Source organism: Aulostomus chinensis, chromosome 17 (genome assembly GCF_037954235.1).
Source record: "Aulostomus chinensis isolate RoL2024-O1b breed Wild chromosome 17, RoL_Achi_v1.0, whole genome shotgun sequence".
Taxonomy (NCBI): domain Eukaryota; kingdom Metazoa; phylum Chordata; class Actinopteri; order Syngnathiformes; family Aulostomidae; genus Aulostomus; species Aulostomus chinensis.
In genome coordinates this window covers 18697412-18719950 of record NC_141336.1, presented here as the reverse complement: position 1 = coordinate 18719950, position 22539 = coordinate 18697412, and the positions used below count along the sequence as shown (strand labels likewise).

Here is a 22539-nt window from a genome sequence, read left to right as displayed (position 1 = left end):
GCTGTGTCAAATGTAGCAATAAAGGTTGATTCCCTCTGTCTTCCTTTTTGCTGCTGTCTGCATGCAGCATCATCTTGAATGGAGAGGATTATTGCCTGTAATCGGTTCACGGCCCAGCACGTGAGAGCCAGCTGCAGCGTGCTAAAAATCCCATTATCCCCGTACGCTCTATGTGGCCCAGTGTGTGTCTCTGCGGTTGACTTTATGAGTGTGTGTGATACAGGATAAACTTCTTAACTTGAATGGTTGTAGTCATTAACATCTTAGCGGCAGACGCATCGCTCCACGCAGTTAAAAGGACGGTCAGTCTGCTTTCTATGTAAATGTGTATACGCTCATTTTCCCCCCTCCCCCATCTATCTGATTTCATGGCTATCTCACTGTCTCCTCACCTGACTTGACCCCCCCCCCCCCCCCTGTAGTTAGAGTGAGGTTTTCTGAATATAGAGTAAAAATCAAGGAACACATGTTATAACCCCCCACCCCCCACCCACATATACACACACCTCTCCGGACGACCCACTGATTAATCACTCCCAAATGTTCTCAGCAGCCTGTGGGCCTGTTTGTTGTGATAGCCTCTATGTGGAGAAGTGCAAATAAATAATCACTAGGTGTCCTACCCTGGCAGCAAGTGATTAATGAAGCAGTGAAGTGGAGCAGAAGTATGCTTGCTCTCCTCTCCTCTATCTGTCTGTCTCTCCTCCGCTCATCATACTCTCAAGTTATCCTCCGCTCTGGTACAGTAGAGGCATCTTCTGTTGATAATACTCCTCATCTGTCTCTTCTGTATCAGCTATCAGACCTCCACTGTGCATCCAAGACAGGAAATGTCACTCAAGTCAGATGACTCGTTGCGAATGCCAAGAGTTCTGAGCCTTGAGCAGAACAGCTTTCTTGAAGCGGAGATGTGGGTGGGATGGTGGGTGAATCTGAGTTCACCATGTGTATTGAGAGTGTGAAGTTGTTCCAGATTCTCTGCAGCCTTGGAGAGCGTAGCGTAGCAAAATACCTGGAGCAGTGTCTGAGGAGCCGAGTGAAAAATGCACTGGAAGAGATGAAAGCAGCTGTTAATCTTTGTCAGCAGTGCCAGGGGTGGCGAGGCTGCAGTCTGCAGAGCAGGGAAGAACATGTCTTCATTATCATCTGTCACCCATCAGCTGAAAAGTGAGGTTTTTTTTTTAGCCCAGGCTTTTATTTTTTTGCTGGATGGATCCGTTTTGACATCACAGCTGAGCATTTTTCCCTCCTTACACCCAAAGCTAGATTTCTAGAAGCCACTTATGAACAATTTAAAGTCAATTGCTGAAGATTTTTATTTGAGGACCTTTGGCTCTCATTGCAAGCATTTTTAATTCTTTCCTCTAGGGGCCCTGAAATGGTCCCTTTATCTCATTGACTGACAAATGGGGCCTGCAGAGTTGGAGCCCCATGCTTTGTTCACCTCTCCAAGGCCCAACATTCAGGCTATTTAAGGCCATATTAGCAAGATGTGATCTTGAATGCTGGGCTAAACAATAAAATGAACTGTAAATAGAATTATAGCCCCTGACTTTTACCCCCTAGATGTCCTTCATTTGCTTGTCTTAAGCCCTCCTTAAGCCCCTGGTCCCTTCAAGAGAGCTTTGTGGTTTTTCAGTGGGGATGGGTGTGTGTGTGTGTGTGGGGTGGGGGGTCGGGGGGTGGATTAGGTTTGGGGTTTGTGCAGGCGCAGTCCTTTCTTGGCAGAGCAGGAAATACAAAAGCGAGCTAGAGTTACAAGTGTTAATGTTTCATAAATGTGCCAAAATATTCCATTGACCATCTTTGAGGGCAAAGACTCAGAACGCCTTCTTTGAATGCTCAAGATCGTTGCTCTGAAAGTTCACAGCAACATCAAAGTGAGATAGAGGACATGGGAGGGACACATGCTTAATTCAACCCAGTGTTCAAATCTACTGTTCATCCTGGTCTGCTGCAGCAACATACCAGGCTTTCTTGAATATTGATGAGTTTTTTTTTTTTGTTTTTTTTGTATTTTTTAACTTTGTGTGCCAACTGTTTCATTAATTCTTGGCCAACTGGGGATTCCCATCTTTGGGAAAAAAAAAGAAGAAGAAGCAATTCCAAGCTGGCTGTGGCATAGTTCCAATGATAGTTTTTCCCTGTCTGTCTCAGGCATAAAATGATTTACCTCCCTCATAGACAGCCTCGCTGGCACAGACCCAGGCTACATCGATCGAAGACAGGACTTGGCTGTACACCGGGCTGCTCTCTATCTCACTTTCTGTCTGTCTCGCTTCTTTCTCTTGCTTTCCTGTATTTGGAGATTCATATTTGTGGATTCATTTCCTCACTCTTTTTCACGTGTACGCCTTCTCTCTTCGCTGATGTTGCAAAGGATCCCGTCATCTAATTAGAAGCCCTGATTGCTCCCCGAATAGACCATTTCAAAAGAACACGTTCGCAAAGTTGCACTTTTCGAGCGTGCTGGCTCCTAGTGGAGCGAACCGTTTGTTTCTTTTTGCTGGCCCAAGCAGCAGCTTGAGATGCGAGAACAGATTTCAGTGGAAATACAACGTCTGCAACTGGATTGTTTCCCAACAGTGATATGGATGCAAAATAAAAAGATGCAAAATAAAAAGTCGAATAGCCACTATGTAGCTAATTTTTGGTCCATCTCTTTTTGCTTTACTGATTTGTCTGTTCTTCTTCTACTCTAAGGGGAAGCAAATGTTTCAAGATGAACAAAACACTGGGCTCATTCAGGATATATTTTGGTGCATATTTCGCTCTTGCTCCACTTGAATATGAAAAGTCAGTTGCATGAGGTAGCATTAGTTTTTTTGTGTTTTTTGTGTCTGTGATAACAAATATTGTATTCACAGATTTTAATTGAATGCATTTGGCCTCAGCTAATTGGCTGGGGATTGATGCAGTGAAGATGTGTGTGCAGCCTTGGGCTGTCAGCAGTCAGCACACAAATGATGTCCCATTTAGTGTCTGTGTGTCCAAGGCCAGACACTGTGCAGGAACAAAAGGCTTTTTGAACACCTCGTTGGAACAAAGAGCTTTTTTTAAAAGGCCTTGGTTGAATGTGTTTGGAGCGTGCTGCGGAGGATATTGCTCTCCTAACTGGACGTCACATTCATTGCTGTCTGTTTTAGGTGGGATCTGTCTATCTATTTGTGAGGATTTATACTGTGTTCGAATCCTAGCCTGGAGGTGTTTGGCCACGTCCTGCAGACTGCTGCTGCATAAACCGACGCTGGAGTAAGCTCTACCTTCAGACTACTTTTGAAAAAGCTAAGCAGGAGGAAACTGGCTGGCAGGAAGCTTCAGAGCTTTGGGTCGATAAGATTCACTGACTGCCTGATAAGCCTGTTAGGTTTTGCTTCCATTTGAACGTATCTTGGGCTGCTGAAGGATATGGGGAACACATTTTTCAAAAAGAGTGGACAGATCTAGGTTTTAGTTGACGCTAATCTGAATCCGAATGATAAGATAACCACACTGTATGTAGAGGAATGCCTGCTTCTTAGTCTCTAGGTGGGAGCTTTTTGCAGTTGCCATGAAGTAAAAATGGCACATTTTCCAAACCACATGCTAGATGAATCAAGGTGTTCAGGATGTTGCAGACGTTTGTTGTTTTGAGTGATTTAGGATGAGAGAGAGAGCGAGGAAGTGAGGAAAAACCAAATGAATGTTTATACCGGTGGTTGTGTGTTGCTTGATTGGACCTCAGCGCCACACAAGAGGCTTTATCATGTTCTCGTCACAGTTTATGAAACACATTCAACTGCTTGTGTTTCCTTGATTATTTGAAGAAGCTGCTCTACTTGTTGGAAACATGCATATTCATACATCATCGTCTGTACATCTGGAGAACATCAGACTCTCATCACAGCAGTCCTCTCTGATTCATCCTAATAATCAGCAGCATCCTGTAAATCTCATCTGCGGTGGGCCCTCTTGCTTCCAGGGCTGGCAAAGCATGACATCATCTATCCTTGTCTGTGCACCTTGAGTGTGTGTGTGTGTGTGTGTGTGTGTGTGTGTGTGTGTGTGTGTGTGTGTGTGTGTGTGTGTGTGTGTATGTGTGCGCGCGCGCGCCCACACAGGCTGATGTCATGGAGGCTTAATCACCGAAGAAGCTTAGCAGCGTTTGGGTCAGTTTATGGGTGAACCAGGACCAGAGCTGTTCAAGTCCAGACATGCAAATTCGCTGTGATCCAAGCCAAACTTGTCTGAATATCAGCACAGTGTTTTTAACCCAACTGAAATAATTCTGTATTTCTATATTAGTGTTTTTATTAGATGGAAGATTTATGTGATTCCGCCAGAACCTTAGAGGCAAAGGGATGTTTGATCGTGTCAAGGGCATCTCATCAATAAGACAGTGTGTACTGATTTTAGCTCAAGGGAGGTTTCCTATTGATTATCTTTGAACTAAAACATTGCACCTCACCTGATAGACCAACACACACCCTTACCAGTCAATCACGACCATCTGCTGAGTTGACATTTTGAGCTCCAGCACCCAACGTGGGCTTTTGCAGATTTGTTTTATGAATTCCTTTAGTGAGTCCAAGACAACTTTTACATCTGTAAGCCTGACTGTACTGGGGTCATTATAGCTGCACTGCCGTGAGGTTGGCTACAGCCCAGCACTCCCATCTCCATTCATGAAGAGCTACACTGGCCAGCTAATCAGCAACCTCACTGTGTGTGTGTGTGTGTGTGTGTGTGTGTGTGTGTGTGTGTGTGTGTGTGTGTGTGTGTGTGTGTGTGTGTGTGTGTGCGCGCGCGCGCAGGCTGATATCACACTCAGTCATCTGATCCCTGCATGAATGGCCAGAGCAGTCTTATCTTGTCTGCAGAACAGGAGCAAAAAAGGAGAACTGCAGAAAGGAAATGTCAAGGATGGTAAATGTGGCCAACATGGTAATTAGCAACAAAAAGGAGCCACCTAAAGATCTGTATAGTCAACGTGGAGAACAGAGACAAATTTGCACAAACAAGGTAATGGGTGCAGCAGCTAATGATTCTCTGGGGCTGTGGAATTTCTCTTCTTAATTTGACAATGCCTGAAAAGAAGGCTGGTGCGATTACTGACAGCAAACAGCTTCTCCACTCTCTCTCTCTCCCTCTCGCTCTCTTTCTCTCTATCTCTCTCTCTCCATCTCTCAGTTCTGCAGTCATTGACATCCTCTCCTCCTTTGCTTTGATTACTTCAGTGTGAGAGGATTGAATATAGGTGTCCTGTTTTGAAGAAAGACATCAGGAGACCTTCCAAAAGGTCCTTGATTTTACATCTGTCTTATTACAATCATTATCTGTCCCTAAGGTCTGTTCAGAAGGAGACAGTGATGGAGCTAAAAGGCTATCAGGCCAGTTCCAACTGTGACTTCTCCCAATTATTACACTGTCTTGATTTAGAACACTTGAGGGCAGCAGCAGTGGACACCGGACTAATGATAGCTAACACTGTCAGGGTGACCACATGATTATTGTCTTCTGATTATTGACGGCATGATTCAGAAGGACCGGAAGGGAAGCGCGCGGCAAAGCTTCAGGAGACATTTCTTGCACTTTGAAATAAGGCCAAAGAAGGCAAATTAAGTTGGACACACAGTGAAAGAGCAAAAGCAAGCGTGCAGTGGCAAGGAGGAAGATAAAGGTTACGCTGTATTTCATTACGATACAGCTCTCTCCAAATGGGTAGGCAGTTTTGGGTTTTATATTTCTTTTTTTTTTTTCTTTCTTTTTTTTGTTGCTTCCAAATTTAATCCTGCAGAGTTCATAGAAGGGGCACTGTGTCAGATGGAGAGAGAGGCAGAGAGAGCTTGGTGTGTATGTGTGTGTGTGTGTGTGTGTGTGTGTGTTTGTGCTGAACGTACTTTCATCTGGCAGGTCTCACACCCACTCTGTCTGCCTATATGTTGTAGTAGACACTCTGCAGCCAAAGCAACAGCCTTTCAAACAAGACTGGCTGGTCGGGGGCTGAGAGAGAGCTTACTGGTAAATTGGCAGCCCAGGGAATACAGGGGCACTCTCACCCCGGCGCTCGCCCACTCACGCGCTTTCATTCCCCCCTTTTACCCTTGACCGTTGACTGACTGCTCTCATTCTCTGTTGTCGGCATAAATCTATCTTTCGAGGTGGCATCTGTTCATTGTCTGTCCTCTCCCCTCTTTCCTTTCCTCGCATTCTTTTTAAAATCTGTCTCAGCTTTCCTATTCAGTCCTAGTGCTGTTGAGGCAATCAGTCTCTTCACTCCTAAGTGGATCTTTCCTTATCCAGTATGATTAATAACACTCTCATTCATCTAGTTAATTACGTCTTTTAACAAAGGCAAAAAAAAAAAAAAATACAAATGTGTACAGCTACACAAACAGGGCAACACACACTCACTCTCATGGATGCATGCACTGTAGGCATACTAACCAAATCTGTTTGAAGTGTGGGACCCTAAAAGAAGAGAGGGCTCCTGTATGCATTAAGTATTCATCTGACGTGCAGTGGGGTGCATGTGTGTGTGTGTGTGTGTGTGGGGGGGTGTGTGTGTGTGTGTGTTTGGGTTGAGACTGTGTGTGTGTTGTGTGTGTGTGTGTGTGAGTATAGAGAAAAAGAGAGTACTCGCAAATTGCGCCGCGAGCAGCCAGCAATCGAGCACTGACACTTCGTCTGGCAGTGGAGGAGAAAAGGGGCTGGGCTGATGGAAGAAAGAGAGGGAGGGAGGCTGGGACAGGGGAGGGAGTGTGAGTGCAAGAGAGAGGAAGGGAGAGAAAAAGAGAGAGAGAGGGAGAGAGAGAGACAGGCAGGACAGCTGCCAGCATTTCTCCGATAGCAGGAGAAGGACTGAGAGGTGGAACTGGAGTAGGAATTCTCTTCATTCTCAGCCACCCAAGGAAATCTTCCAGCCCACTCAGGCATGCTGATTCTCGCCCCCTCCTCCTGCCTGTGAGCACTCTGGGAAGAACTTGGGCACCAGAACCTGCAGCAGCCACACCACAGTGGATTAACTGAAGGAGAGGAAACCATGCAGCCAGTGGGATGAGCGCGGAAATGGATGTGAGAGAAGGGTTGAAACAAGAAAAGAAAACAGAGTTGGAGCGTAAGCTGTTGTTGGGTTTGTGCGCCTCTGAACTGAAGCTGAACTTTGGCTGGTGAAGAAGGATGGAAACAGTTAGAGGTGCTTTAGTGGAACAGAGGAGGGGCTCCATTTCATCCTGACCCCCCCCCCCCCCCATCCTCCTAAGACGCTCTGTGGACTACCTGCACCCCCTCACTGTGAGCCCTCTGCTTCTGGTGCAGGGTACTCCTCCTGTCTGCCCACCTCCACCCTGCCCTGCGCTTTTTCCATTTAGTTAGTAGGACGCCCACGCCTCCTCCTCCTCCTCATCCTTCCTCCACCCCTAGAGCTTCTTACAAACCTCTGTGAAATCAAGTGGAACCTCAATGATTGCGATCGGAGCAAAGAGGACCCCCGTGCCCCAACTAGTGCTCAACCCCGCCTCGCTCTGTTCTCGGCTGTGCCGGCGTATCAAATGTTGAAGTAATGGAGAACACTGACAACACAGACATGGACTGCAAAGTTGAACTCTATCAGTTGAGTGTTTTGTGACTATGAGCATAAACTAGAACATGGATTGGAAAGAGCTGTAAGTATCACCATCATAGTATTGTCTCACCAGTGCATGCTGAAACAAACCTTTTGTTGGTTTATTTGCATTTTAAAGCAAAATATTTCTTACGAACCTGACAACTGACGACTGATATCAGAGCCTTGGCTTCGCTTGATGTTTGCCTCCCATCAGTTGCATAGAGAATCAGCCTCATTAGCATGGAGATTGGAAGTGAACAGGTGGACAAGCTGTTGTGGGCGAAGAAATCTGAGCCTTTAAGCACCTATTTTCCGTTGAATGATCCAATAGTTAAGTAAAGCAGACTATTAGTGTTTGGTTTGGGTGAAAAAAACAGCAATTTTCTCACCTTCCATTTAAGTGCATGATGATAGTTCAGAATGAATCTGATCCAGCTGAGCTTTGGATTGCAAAAAAAACCCACCTTAATGGTCAAGAGAATCATAACTCATCATCATTTATCCTCCCTCTTTTTTGGTGACATCCTGACTGGTGATTTATCTCAGCTGAAAGCGGAAAGAGGCAGAATGGGGTGAGAGACGGAGAGAGCGGAGCGAGAGATGGGATACATTTATCTTGAATGAATGTGCTGCAGATACCTCTCATAAATGCGCATCCACAAGTCTGCATACACACACACACACACACGCACACACACACACACACACACACACACATGTAGACACACAGCCACGTGTACTCTAGCATAGTATCCCCTTTCTTCCTCTCCATCTCATAGTCATGTGTTCCATCTCATTTTTTTTCAGTCACACAATCCAGCTCACATGCTATCACACATAGGCAGCTCCCTGGAGAGAGCCTTCTCCTGTAGCCTTCTTGGATGCAATAATTATTCCATCAGTCGGCAGTGTGTTCCCTGATTGTGCTCTAGGGCTGTCGCTGCAGGGGGTGTACAGTGGAGAGGGGAGTGTTGAGGAGAGCAGGAGGGGGGGGGGGGCAGTTGTCACTCCAGGATGCACAGAGGGGATAGAGAAGAAGGGAGGGTTTTTTTGTTTTTGGCAGCAGCCGACCCAGTCCTGTCCACAGGAGCCCAGAGCAGGACTAATGAGCTCAGGGTGGCCTCCTGCTCACCAGGACACGCGGGGAGCTCTTCAGCCTTTCCTTGCTTACTTTTTCATATGCTCTACTTCTTCTGCCTCTCCTTAAATCCCTTGCTCTGCATATTTTCATTTTTTAATCTTTCACTCTCGTCCTGCTTCCCCCATGTTGACAACCATCTCTTTGTCCTCGCTACATTTTGCTGACATCCAGCTGTTGGAGTGAAAACCATTTGAATTTCCTTGAGGTATTACTTTTCTCTGTGACCTTGAGTTTCTAGCTGAGGTGCAAGTGTTGGATGAACCAAACCTGCAAGCGCTCCAAACCTGGCCAGATTCCCTGCAGGCTGAGCACAGATATTGCTGCTACCCTTTTGAGTTCAGACAGAAATGGCTATGTGGTTCTGGCTCAGTTGGTGCTTTGTCCAATCTATGTCTCTGCAGCTCTGACTCTGGGAGACAAGAGGGCAGGATGACAGCAGATTTTAATTAGAGAACTGTCAAAAATCATGGCTATTACAGCAGCGAGTGCTGTTAGGTGCCAGCGCAGCAGGACTGTGCTTCCATTTGTCTTTAGATCAGACCAAAGTAGAGAAGACAGGTGAGCTCTAACTAGCTGCCTTTCATCTGCTCCTGGCCTACTTAATCTGTAAATGAACAAAACAAACAGTTCATGTTCCTGCTTGGAATGAAATCACAAGTGAATATGATGTGCCATAGTTCATGAACAGAGATGGACATAACTTTATCCCAGAGGAGACTAGTCCAACTGTCCTCGCCTGTCCATGACTGTTCGTTTGTGTTTGATCACATTAAATACACACATTTACTGCTCCGCGCTGCTATCAGACTATATTCTCTCCCTTGCAGACGCAGAGCCTTGACTAGCTTTTATCTCATGAATTTGGAGTTTCTGTGGAAAAATGTCTGGTAGTAAGAGATTTTTTTCTGGTTTTAAAAGAAGTAGAGAGCTAAAGCATTATCCATCTTGGTAGGGGAGTATGTGTTGGGAGGTGGAGGAAAAGCAGTTTCAGAGTCGGGGATAGAGGAGTTGGGGCATAGAGTGCCTCTCCTGCTGATTTTGTTTACTTTGGGAAACTAAAAGGAGCTTGTTGACCTTCATGTTATAGCTTCAGCATGTGATTTGTGAGAGCTTTGAAGCATGCCTTCAGAAATGTCAAGTTAGACATTTAAAATCAATACGCTCTTGGTCTGGTACCTTTGCTAACATTCATGTATAAAGGATTTTTTTTTCTTTGTGTAGCTTCAACCTCTGGGTGTTTTTTTCCCCCTCTCTAATTCTTATAGGGCAGCTCAGAAGCTGAACTTATCCTCAAAGAGGAAGAAGCACCAACCTTCACTGCTCCACCCACAGGAGCCTTCCATCTACCCCACCAACTTCAGCGGCATCCTGCAGGTCTCGCCGCCCCCTGCGCCACCATGCCTGCTCCGAGCTGTGTCCAAAGTGAAAGAGAACCCAGGGATGGGAAAGGTAAGGCACGCGTCCACATGTACACAAAAGAGGAGCACGCACACACGAACCCACAATTGAAGGAGAGAATGCAGAATGGCGGCAGAAGGCCGTCTGGTCCAGTCTACCCAGATGCAGTCAGATAAGCCTGCTGGAATGTCATGAATTCACTGGTTTTTGTGAGACCAGCATTCTTCTCTGAGAAAACAGAAAGACAGCGCAAACTGTAATTCACAAATCTCTTCTCACAGCAGGATTTTGGAATTCCACCGTAGGTACAGTCTGCGACGATGAAAATCGGGCTGGCAGCAATAGGACGGTCATTAAACAAAGCTGTATAAACACATCACTCTTCCTTTGTGGTTTATTGGGTATTGTTTGTCTGAGCGGGCGTCCTGTATTTATCAAGCAGAAGAAGTCCCCTAACAAGATTAGTTCCCACCTGGATAGGAAGTGCTTGCTTTTTTTTTCTGTCAGGTATCCAGACATATGATAAGTCTCGCACGGACGCACAGACTTCTCAAAACAAAAAATATTAATAAGCTTCCTTAAGCTTATAGCGGAGGTACATTGTAGATATGTACACACAAAGAGACTGATTTCAAAGAGTTGATCAAGATTAATTGAGCAATTGTTCCAAGTCTGTAGCAAACACATGACTTGTCTTTCTGTTTCTATGTCCCTTTTCTTTTTTATTTATGAAACCCCACTTGAAATAACAATCGTTGTAGCCAGTAAGTATCCAGTTGTTGTTTTTTTTCCTGCCTTGTGCCGTCATCTGTATATGGGTCACCAACACTTGTGACCCAGACATGGCTCTTCCAGGTGCTGCAGGGCCACACTAATGGATTTTGTGTGGGATCAAGGGACAGTGAAACAGGGGCCATTAGCACAGGGGTCTGAGGTGTGAAAATACTGTGGCCGATCCGCGCTGGCCTCCTGTGTGTCGTCTCTGCCAACATAAATAAAACTGAGACGTTAGCCTGGTAGCCTCTGTCTGGTAGACAGAGACACAGAATTCACATGTAGAAGCCCAGTTTAAATGTCATAGCAAATGTAATTTACTCAGCATATGCACGTCAGTCACCATAACAGCCTCCTGCAGAGTCCAAAGAGTTTACGCCTGGCATGTGGAATCTAAGAGGAATTCCCTCCCTGAGAAAAAGGGCTTTCCAGAGACGTTGTGTCAGAGCGCTGGAGCCTGGATCAGTAGCAATATTTATACAGTCGTGAGAGAAACGGCCCTTTTGTAGGCTTGACGACGAGATGCTGAGAAAAAAATTATCCTATAGGGATTTTTTCTCTTTTTTTTAAACAGTTTTTATCTCCCCAAGAAAGGACATTTCGAGAGCTTCTACATTGTGACGTACTTCATAGCGAACAGGCAGATGAGGCATAAAGTTGAGGATGAGTTTGACTTATTCGAAATTCTTTATCGGGAATAACCCCTTGAGATGAACCATCTCGTTTTCAAGGGGGTCCACAACAGAGCAAATAATAAATCACATACAAGAAAACAATACAAAAACATACAAACAAAAAAGAAATACAAAACATGACAGTCATTACAAATTCAGACAACTCAACCAAGGGCAAAGACTTAAGACATTCAACAATAATACAAAACAAAACACAAGGTACAAATACGAATGACTATGTTATAGTCGGATCCAATTTCCTGAAACAGATGATTTATTGAAAACAGGAGCAAGTGGCGTCATAGTGAGACGACAGCGCAGTTTTAAACAGTTTAAAAGTGGAAATAGATCGAATATGTATTGGTAGGTTGTTCCAATCAGAAGGAGCTTTGAACATAAAGGACTTTTTGAAGACTGATTTAGAAACAGATGGAACAACAACAAAAAAACTTGTGAACAATGTCTCAGTTGGTGTCTAGAGGTGAAATGATTCAGATATTGTTTTAAATAAAGTGGATAATCCGATTAAATGCATTTGAAAATAAACCATAACCAGTGCTGCTGTCGTCTTACTGTAGGAGATGGTAAATAGTATGTAGTGTATGGACAGCCAAGAATAAATCTGCATAAACGATTATAAATTGTATTAAGTTGAAGAAGATTGACGTTAGGTGCGCTCTGATAAACAATACTTAAGGGTCTTAAAGGTTGAAAGGTTTGCAGAGCTCCTCGCAGCATCTGAAGCAGTCTGCAGTAAAATGCCTTTCATACAGTCTGGAACTGGAACTTTCCTAAATGTGAATAAACTCTAGTCAGGGGGGATGACAACCTGAACACACACAGGAACACACACAGGAATTTGACCTGTCGTGAACCTTTTCAAGATACTTTTGATACTTTTTGAAATGACTTTTCACTCACACTGTTGGATTTAAAAAAGAATGATTCAATTAAAAGATAAAATCCAATTTATGAGGTACACCTGCTACAGATCTACTTTGGTGAACTATACCAAGCTCTTTTAGTTGACAATTTAAAATCTACCCCACTGCATTTTCACAGTGATTTTTCTTCTGTTGAGCTGTTTTAGTTGTATTGGTTTATACTGTGAAGTGCTACTCGTACTGAAACTAATGTTTTACCTAACTGCAGTTAAAAATGATGTTTGAAGAAATGGGCTTTTGTGCCAAATCGGAAGAAATTCCCTCAAGGCCTCCTCAACAGCTGTGGGTCGGAGGCGTTATGTTTTGGGGTTGCCTGTCTGTCCATGAACAGGATAGAGATCAAGTTCTGACGAATGTTGATAAGTTAAATAATTGAGACAAATAGTGAGTGGTAGCAGAGGGAAGAAGTAGAACACGCCTTTCTGTGGATACAGTTACAGCCTCTAGAATGACTTTGAACAAATCAACACCTCTCTTCAGATTGAACGTTCTAATCCTAACGAAGGGAGGATTTACTGCAGGGCAGCTGTACTATGCTGCTTTAGTTTTATCTTTGTGGAGGAAATAAATTGACAACTCACTTCATTTCTTGGGCGTATTTGGATAAGTACCGGAAGCTTATTTCTGACCAAGGGATCTTAAAGTAGTTGAGTTTACAGAATTTCAAAATATAGCCTACAGAACAGGTATGCAGAAGCAGGAACACAACATAGGCAGAATGACTTCATTCTTGTAACCATGGTGATAAGATTGGACGGGATCAGACTTCATAAGGTGGCTAATCAATACCATCACATATACGCTGTCATGAGGATAAAAATTTGGCCATGACCTGGGGAATGTTGATGTTAAATATTGTTAGCTCACTTTGTGAATCCAGAATGCAACAGGGTGGGATTGTCAGCCTCTTTATGTAGATCTGCTGATTTCCTCGTAGCAGGGAGGGAGAGGGGAAAAGAGAGGAAAAGAGAGTAGGTGGATAAGAGGGGGGCCATATGCTCCTCCACTTCCATGCTGGTTAGCCGCCCCTGGTCCAGAAAAACAACCGGCTAGAACGATTATCCCCCAGCATGGCGCTTCACACACATTAATTTCCACCATTTTCTGCTTTGACTTTCAATGCGTACCTTGCTGCCTTTCACTGACACCATTAGGCAATGTGTTGACCCATCGCGTTTGCCAGTCAATGTGAGGCTGAGTGTTGCCATGGTAACCTTTGGTGTCCATCAACTCTGACACGGTGGACGTGATGTTACTGCACAATGCTGAGCCATGCTGTCAGTCTGGAAGCTATAAATACATTTATCTCTTTAGCATGCTATTTTTCTCTGCTCTGTCAGCCCATTTGTATTGTTTCATCTAATCTCTTTTTCTAATCCACCCTTTCTTTTTTGTTTCTCTTAACCCGGGTTTAGGTGAAAGTGATGATGCGCATCTGTCCATCTCTGGAGGCTGCAGACTCTTCAGAGTCTCAGTCCTTCTTGAAAGTGGACAGCAGGAAAAAGCAGCTAACCCTCTACGACCCTGCATCCAGCCCTCACTCCAGTTCAGGACATAGGAGATCTGCTACTGTGGCTGTCCCGAAAATATTTGCCTTTGATGCTGTTTTTACCCAGGATGCCTCACAAGTAAGCATCCTCTGAGATATAACTATTTTTTTTAAGCTGTTGTGTGGTTGTTTAGTCTCTCAAGGGCAAAGGAACATCTTAATGTTGGCAGGGTGTGGCAAGGGGCTTAAGGAAAAAATGCCTTTCTTGGGTCAGGGGGCACACTTACCAGTGGGGGCCTAACAGCTGGGCCTTTTGAGCTCTCAGGGGAATGATTTGAATCCGCTACAGTTATATCTAACCTCTTCTTTCATAGAGCAGCTACATCTAAGCTCAGTCCTCTGCGGTCCACATACCCACTGAGCTCAAAGACAAAGGTCAGATACATGTTAAACACACCAGTTTTTCTCTGCACCACTTAAAACAAACACATAGCTCTTTAATGGGATGATTGAATTGATGAACCGATGTAAGAAAAACCTCCACAGTGCAGTTAAATAAATAGAGCCTCAAGCCGAAGTGATCACTTAAGAAGGACAGCGCTCGTGTAGTTGATTTTCCAGCATACCTCTTACTTTGAGCAAGTATTTGCCCAAGTAAGCTGCCGAAAGCTTAAGCCTAAATGTTACTGTTGCCGAGGCGAGGCCAAGCTGCTAGATTGTGCCGCTGGGACACAACTGCTGGTGGCTAAGAGTATCAGCAAGCTGTTCTGCTGTTCGAGGCCTTGTTTGCTGTGTGATGTATGGGAAGGAGGTCTGTGCTGCAGAACCCTTTCCCCAGAGGACCTGTGCTGAAACAGATTGCAAAAATGAGCTACACATTGCAGCACACACAACCACACATCAGCACACACACTCAGGAGTGATGAAAAATACTCAAACCATTACTCTGATTGTGTAAACCAATGCCAAATAACTATTGAGTTGAAAAGAAATATGGATTCCATGCTCTGTATAGTTTATTCTCATTTGTGCCGAAATTATTATCTGTATTGACTCTGTTTTGTTTTGTTTTTTCTTTTCCAGGCGGAGGTGTGCTCAGGGACAGTAGCTGAGGTCATTCAGTCAGTGGTGAACGGTGCAGACGGCTGCATCTTCTGCTTCGGCCAAGTTAAGCTGGGTAAGCTCCTCCACTGGCAAGAGATTAGACAGGAGCTTTTGTTAGCCAAAGAGAACTCTCGTTACTGTCTGTTAGCTACACTTGATGTCCACAATTGGTTTAGCAGTGCACTGGGGTGAGTCAAGGAATGAGAGATTGGAGGGAACGAAGGGGCAGTGTGTTGTGGGCTAGGAGGGTCTTATTCAGGCTTGAGGGCTCAGCCTGTAATTAAAATCGTCGTAATTGACCTGGCCGGTGCTCTTAGCTGAAGGGGTAGCGCTCCTCATGCTGCTGTTTCCAATAACTACAATTCTCCACAGAATGGCTGCTTATGAAATGAGTCCTTGAATTAACATTTATTTAACATATATTGGATGTTACTTCCAAACTGCCACATCAGCTGTCATTTAAAAAAAAGAAATCAATGACGCAATAAATCACCTGAAAATATCCAATCAAGCTTGCTTTAAACTACCTGGACAGTCAAGACAGCCTGATAGAAATGATTTTAGTTTCGCATCCATACTGTATTTTCATTACCTTGACCCCCCCCCCCCCCCACACCTCCTCACCCCCTCTCTCTGTCACACATCCTCAGGCAAGACATACACCATGATTGGTAAAGACAGCTCCACTCAGAGCTTAGGCATCGTCCCCTGTGCCATTTCCTGGCTCTTCAAGCTCATCAATGAGCGCAAGGAGAAGACGGGCACGCGCTTTTCTGTCCGTGTGTCTGCGGTGGAAATCTTCGGGAAAGATGAGGAGCTGAAAGATTTGCTGTCTGAGGTGTCAACGGGAAGCCTGCAGGAGGGTCAGTCCCCAGGCATCCACCTGAGAGAGGATCCCATTTGTGGCACCCAGGTGAGAAGTAGTTCACCTCTCCACATCCTCTTTGTTTAGTGATCCTTTCATTTTCTCAGTACAGTATAGGACTGTCTGAATATTGATCTTTTCTCTCTATGATCTTCCTCTCCCAAAGATGTTTGACTTAGTCGAGTGTGTGTTTGCGTTCTCAAATCCCCCAGGTCTTCCTTGTCTGTCTTCCTCTATCTTACCAGCCTCTGAAATCCTTGCTTTATATATCCACCAAAACCATCTGTGGTATTGATGGCTTTCTTCTTACCTTTGTATTGACTTGCATGTCTGCTTCCATCAGCATCTATTACCTGTGTGTAAGCGCTAGCCCTCTGCAGCACAATTGAAGTATTATTGGGGGATGGTGGAAGAATGAAGGTTTGAAGGCACTCACAGGTGTTGCTGTCAGATGTTGTTTTTGGGAGATCTGTGTGGACTCTTACTTCAAAGGCTGTGCACTCCTGTGAAGCTCCATCTTGCTCTTCTACCTCTCAGCAGCCACATGTAGGCTCCCTTCATGATGCCCTCCACCTTATTTCCCTCTCTCTCGCTCTCTGTCTCTCCCTCTCTCTCACTCACTCCCCTCCCTTTCTCTATCTCACCATCACATCATCACATCCACAGTAAAGGACGTGCCCCTGCCGCCTGCTCCACCATTACCTCTCCTAATCCTCCTCCCTCTGTGTGCATATCTGCTATTCTAATTGCCCCCGAGACCCAATCTAATGTGGAAGAAATGTGTGCCGGGGTCCAATTAACCAGCTCCCCTTTCTCTCTTTCCCCTCCCCTGTATCCTATCCAGATATGTCCTCTTTTCTGAAGTGCTATGTGGTCTTTTTTTCCCCACCCTAAAACTCGTTCTCTGTCCCTTGCAGCTTCAGAACCAGAGTGAGCTTCATGCCCCGACAGCTGAGAAAACTGCTTTCTTCCTGGATGCAGCCATATCTGCACGAAGCACCAGCACGCCCGATGCGGATGAGGACGACCGCCGCAACTCCCATATGCTCTTCACACTGCACATCTACCAGTACCGCATGGAGAAGAGCGGCAAGGGAGGAAGTTAGTACCACTACAGTTTTACATTTACAAGTCCTTATCAGTGTTCCTACACCCCCCCCCCCCCCATCACTTATGTAGTAAATTAATATAATCATCGGTCCAAGTCAAATAGGTTTTACATGTTTCCTATATAAGCAGCATCTGGGTGCAACCAGATCATAATAGTCACATTCTCCAGGCAGAGTCTGGATTAATGACGATTACACATTTTTTACTCTAGAATATCATACAGTATTTTGAAAAATGAATATTGCAACATATTTCTTTATCGATTTTATTGCTGAGCCCTAAAGCACGTGTCAAAATGAGCACTTGAAGCCTTACTGTCATAAGTGCTTTAATATTTTGTTGCTCCTCTGTTGTGGGTGACTTATTGAAGCACTATGATTTTTTTACAATGACAGGCAGCTATATTTTAAATCGCAAGTGTTTCAGATAGTCGGTTGACTGTTGGAACAGCGGGAGCCTCCTTCTTACCATGAGTTACACATCTGGTGGGAGCTTGAATCACCTCATAAATAAATCAGACAGCTCTGACAATCACCACTAGTCTAGTCTGGCCTGATCTGAGCCACTTCCATCATCATGTGTGAGGAGAAGGAGTGTCCGCGCAGTGCTCACCTGGTTCTTCTTCTTTTGTTGGTACAGTGTCAGGTGGACGGAGCAGACTGCACCTCATCGACCTGGGGAGCTGTGAAAAAGTCCTGAGTAAAAGCAGAGATGGAGGAGGCGGTGCTTGTCTTTCTCTAAACGCGCTGGGAAATGTCATCATGGCTTTAGCAAACGGAGCAAAGCATGTTCCTTATAGGTAAGAAAACAACCATTCCTTTTTTAAAATCTCGCCCTCATTGTTTTATAGCCTTTGAGAAGTTCTGTTGGGCAAGTCTCTGCTTGTTTTGACATCCCTTAATGTTTGCCATGCATTTGTGTAGTTGGTTTGTTTAGTTAGCCTCATGTAATAGCCTGCTGATGTTGCATAAGATTATATTATACAAAGTCAGGTTTGAAGATTAATGACATGTCTGAGTATGTTTCAGCTCATAGAATTCCAAATGGCTCCCCCTGGAGAGTGTTTTGATATCATACCAGCTCCCTTTCTTGTCAGTATTAAACATGACAGTGCTATTTGCTAATAAAATATGTAAACCCTATAGGGACAGCAAACTGACAATGTTGTTGAGGGAGTCCCTTGGCAACATTAACTGCAGAACCACCATGATCGCCCACATCTCCGATTCTCCCGCCAACTACACTGACTCACTCACCACTATCCAGCTGGCGTCCCGCATCCACCGCATGAGGAAAAAGAAATCTAAGGTACGCTAATGAACTGATTAGCAAGATAAATCTGCATAAGCATGTGCAGTAATGAAGTTGAGAAACAATCTAAAATTCCAGACACTAATGGTTCATTTTTAGTGAAACAAAACAGGCATTTTACATCTTAAATTATGAGACTTTTAAGTGACTTATCCTGTAATAACTGCACTCCATTTGATGTTGTCAGTTGTGAATAAATGATCTCAATGTGCTATTTAGCATCGTACAAGTGTTGCCTTCATAGCTATAATGCAAACTCCTTATGTGCATATGCAAATCTAATCATCATATTTCCTGCCATGGCTTAAATTTTTTCTTCATCCTCTAAATTTGGAGCTAGAAAGCAAATCATTAAGTGAATACCACTGCAAATGATTATTAGTGTAGTAACTCAGAGCTCATTTTTCTCAGCTCCTCAACACATAATCATGTAATCAATAGCAGTACCCGAGGAACTATGTAATGCATTCTTTCGGATTAGAGAAATATATGCTTCACGTAATTAGCTGGAATGACAGTGTGTATTTATTTGGTATAGGCATGATTACAATGCAGTCTAGATACAGCAGTTCATATTATTGACATTAATTTCTGTGTGACTATTGATGTGCACTTTTAACCTTTAGATAAATATTGAATGGTAATGTCATAAGAATTAATTTTTAGCCTTTGATTGATTTCACTCCAGAAATTAATATACCAGTTGAACTGGGTTTTGAGAAAGATTTAATTGTAACATTAATATTTTAGAGGCTAGAGTCATTTTGCTGTCATCCGTTAATGAGGTTGATATATGTCTCTTGGCAGTATGCATCCAGCTCATCTGGAGGGGAAAGTTCCTGTGAGGAGGGGAGGATCCGTCGGCCACCTCACCTCAGGCCCTTTCACCCTCGGACAGTAGCCCTGGACCCAGACCTGCCCTCCATGCTCAATGACCCTGACTACTCATCCAGTAGTGAGCAGTCTTGTGACACTGTTATTTATGTTGGCCCTGGAGGAGCTGCCATCTCAGACAGGGAGCTTAGTGACAATGAAGGCCCACCCGCCTTTGTTCCAATCATCCCCTCTCTTAACAAGAAGAAGTCTACTAAAGAGGGCCCTGTTGACCGAGACCAGTTTTTCAAATGCAACACGTTTGCTGAGCTGCAGGAGAGGCTGGAGTGTATCGACGGCAGTGAAGAACCCACTGCATTTGTTGGAGAGGGAAAGCGAAGTCAGGCTAGCCCCAAGACTGACAAATCTAAGGAGAACCAAGGCTCTGTTTCACCAAAGACTGTAGCAAATACTTCTTGCAACCCAGATGGCATCTCACCCAAAAATTCTCCTAAATCTGTTGCCACTCAGCCATTCTGCAGTCCAAGCACTAAATCTAAAGTGGACATTTCAAAGAGGCAATGCATAACTGCAGAAAGGGCACCGTCAGAAAGTGTTCAGAATGTATGCAGAACTAGTGCTGACGGTGAGAAGGACTTGTCTTTAGAAAGCTGTGTTAGCACGAATAAACTGGGAACAGCTGCTGTTCCCAGTTCTGAGCCTGTGGTGAGGGAAAAGGTCTACTTCAACAAAAAAGCTCTGCAGAAGCCAGCGCCGACTCCATCCCAGCAGAAAGACTCCATCAAGGAAAATATAGAGAAGGAAGAGCGATCCAGCACCAGAATGCCTCCTGTAGGAATGAGCCACCAAGCTGTGAAAAGACGGGATCCTTGCACCTCCCCAATGCTCAGAGCTCCATTGGAGGTGTGCCAAATTCGCTCCACATTGCGAGAAAGATGCCTGGATCGGGACGTCCTTAGAGCCACTGTCACCTTGCAGCAGCCTGTGGAGCTGAATGGAGAGGATGAGCTAGTGTTCACTGTGGTGGAGGAGCTGTCTATAGACAGTATTGTTGATAAGGGTCGGCCATCCAGTATTATCAGTTTTAACAGTGACTGCTCCCTTCAGGCCCTTGCCTCTGGCTCCCGGCCTGTTAGCATCATCAGCAGCATCAATGATGAATTTGACGCCTACACTTCAGCCGTCGGAGGATCAGAGGGGAACGCTGCATTGGTCACACCACTCCAAGAGGGGGCTATGGAATGTATAGATAGCAGAGGTTCCTCTATCAGCTCTTGGCTTAGTGAAGTTAGTGTCTGCACCCTGGAGAGTGAAGGGGTTCATTCCATGGACGTCTTCCTTCCACAGGCAAAACACATGGGACCCGAGGCTGCCTTTTACTTTGATTCCCTGGATAAGTTCCATTGTGTATCCTCTCCTCGAGACGCCAAGAATTCCTTAAATGACAGTGGGTTTAGTTTTTCTGAACTGGACAGTGACAGCGCTGCCTCAAGTAAACTATCCTTGACAAAGTGCCCCCCATCTCCAGAATCAGCCAAAGGCTCCCTCAGATTCACATCTAAAATAACAAAAGCGCACTCGCTCAGCACCTCCCAACTTCCACACTGCCCCTCCATAGCTCACTCCAGTCTTCCAAGGAAGATTAAACCTACCTCATCCATCTCTCATAGTAGTAGTAGTACTAGCAGCAGTAGAGAGCCACCCAGACAAGAGGCTAAGCAGGAAGATCCTTGGCAGCGCATTGACAACCACTCAGAACCTCAATATTCTGACTCCAACAACACCAGCAAGTTTCTCAGAAATCCCCCCAATGGCATTGCTTCAAGCAAAACATCCAACAATTGCAACAGTGTACCTCGCCCACCCAAGGTGCAGGGGTCTACCTCATCCCAAAGGGTGGTTGATGGCTGTGAGAAGTCAGCCAGTAAGAAATCTGACCCCCCCAGTAAAATGCCTCAGCTGAGACGAGGTGCCACCACCTTAGGAACAGTGCCCGTCATCCATTCCTCCACAGAATACAAGGGAACGCAAGATATTATTGCGTCTACCACAAGCCTTAAATTCTCCTCCCTGGGGAAAAACAACAAGGCTAACTCACAGAAGTCAAGCAATCTACCTAAACCTGGTTGCACCTCACCTCCACCACCACCGGTGAGAAAGTCCAGTCTTGACCATAAGACTAAGACCCTGCTGCCCCAAAGTGCCTTAAAGTTAGCATATGGGGAGGCAGGGAGGACCTTTGGATCAAGGGCAGCTGTATCTGAGGATGAGCTTGAGGTTCGTCACAAAACCTCCAGCCTCAAATCCGACTTCAACTCAGCCAAAGTTACCTCGAGCCTGAAAGCCAGAGGGCCTAGAGGTGAGGTTGGGCAGCACTATGGCAGCCAGATGTCCCTGGAGAGGTGTGAAAGCCTGTCTTTATCAGGTTCAAGAGCTGAGCTCAGAAGGGAGAATAGTGGCGCAAGTCTTGGGAGCAACAGTAGCAAATCCAGTAAGTCCATTCCAAGATTTGGTATTCCTAATTCATCAAGCTCTCCTATTGCTACCTGCCCATCACCTCCCAATGGAGGGAATACAAGCAAACTTGGTCAAGTGAAAGCTTCAGTAAATCCCAGAGCGTTAGCAGCAGTCAATGGTAGTAAGGCACGCTCATTGTCAGCTAACAATTCCAAGGGCCTAAGCTCCTCCACCAAATCTTTGGCCACAGCCGTGTCCAGAAATACCAACGCCAACCTCCCACCATCAGGAAGGACTTCGGGTCCTCGGGCCCCTGCTGCTGTCAGCAACAAACCTGGGAGAGGAACTATAATGGGCACAAAGCAGGCAATGAGAGCTGCTAATAGCCGCGTGAGCGAACTGGCAACAGGCAGCATATCAGGCAAACACATGAGAGGTTCAGGAGATTCAGACAGTGGGAATGATAGTGGGGTAAATGTGAGTGATGACAAATCCCCCATTGCCATGCTACCTTCTCCATACAGCAAAATCACAGCACCCAGGCGACCTCAACGCTATAGCAGTGGGCACGGCAGCGATAACAGCAGTGTGTTGAGCGGAGAGCTGCCTCCAGCTATGGGTCGCACAGCTCTTTTCTACCACAGCGGCGGAAGCAGTGGATACGAGAGTATGATCCGAGACAGCGAAGCCACGGGCAGCGCTTCCTCCGCTCATGACTCAATGAGCGAGAGCGGCATGTCATCTTCAGGCAGAACCAGAAACTCCAAGTATCCCAAGAAGAGGGCAAATGGTGAGAAACTAAATTGGGTGTTTTACACATCACCTATTAATGCACAGGAAATGTTGCCAAATA

At 45.1% G+C, this 22539-nt stretch overlaps 1 protein-coding gene across 3 annotated transcripts in view; it reads left to right on the top strand.

Moving 5' to 3' along the window:
- kif26ab (kinesin family member 26Ab) overlaps positions 1–22539 on the top strand; it is a 68695-nt gene that overhangs the window by 41989 nt on the left and 4167 nt on the right. For 2 of the 3 annotated variants that reach the window (XM_086182755.1, XM_086182753.1), the window contains exons 5-12: positions 9992–10175; positions 13932–14144; positions 15089–15182; positions 15760–16022; positions 16892–17075; positions 17724–17883; positions 18230–18392; positions 19203–22476. In XM_086182755.1, coding sequence (XP_086038881.1) covers positions 9992–10175; positions 13932–14144; positions 15089–15182; positions 15760–16022; positions 16892–17075; positions 17724–17883; positions 18230–18392; positions 19203–22476 — 4535 coding nt within the window. Of the gene's footprint in view, positions 1–6834; positions 7644–9991; positions 10176–13931; positions 14145–15088; positions 15183–15759; positions 16023–16891; positions 17076–17723; positions 17884–18229; positions 18393–19202; positions 22477–22539 lie in introns of those variants that run through there. The other variant, XM_086182754.1, reaches the window with a different exon arrangement.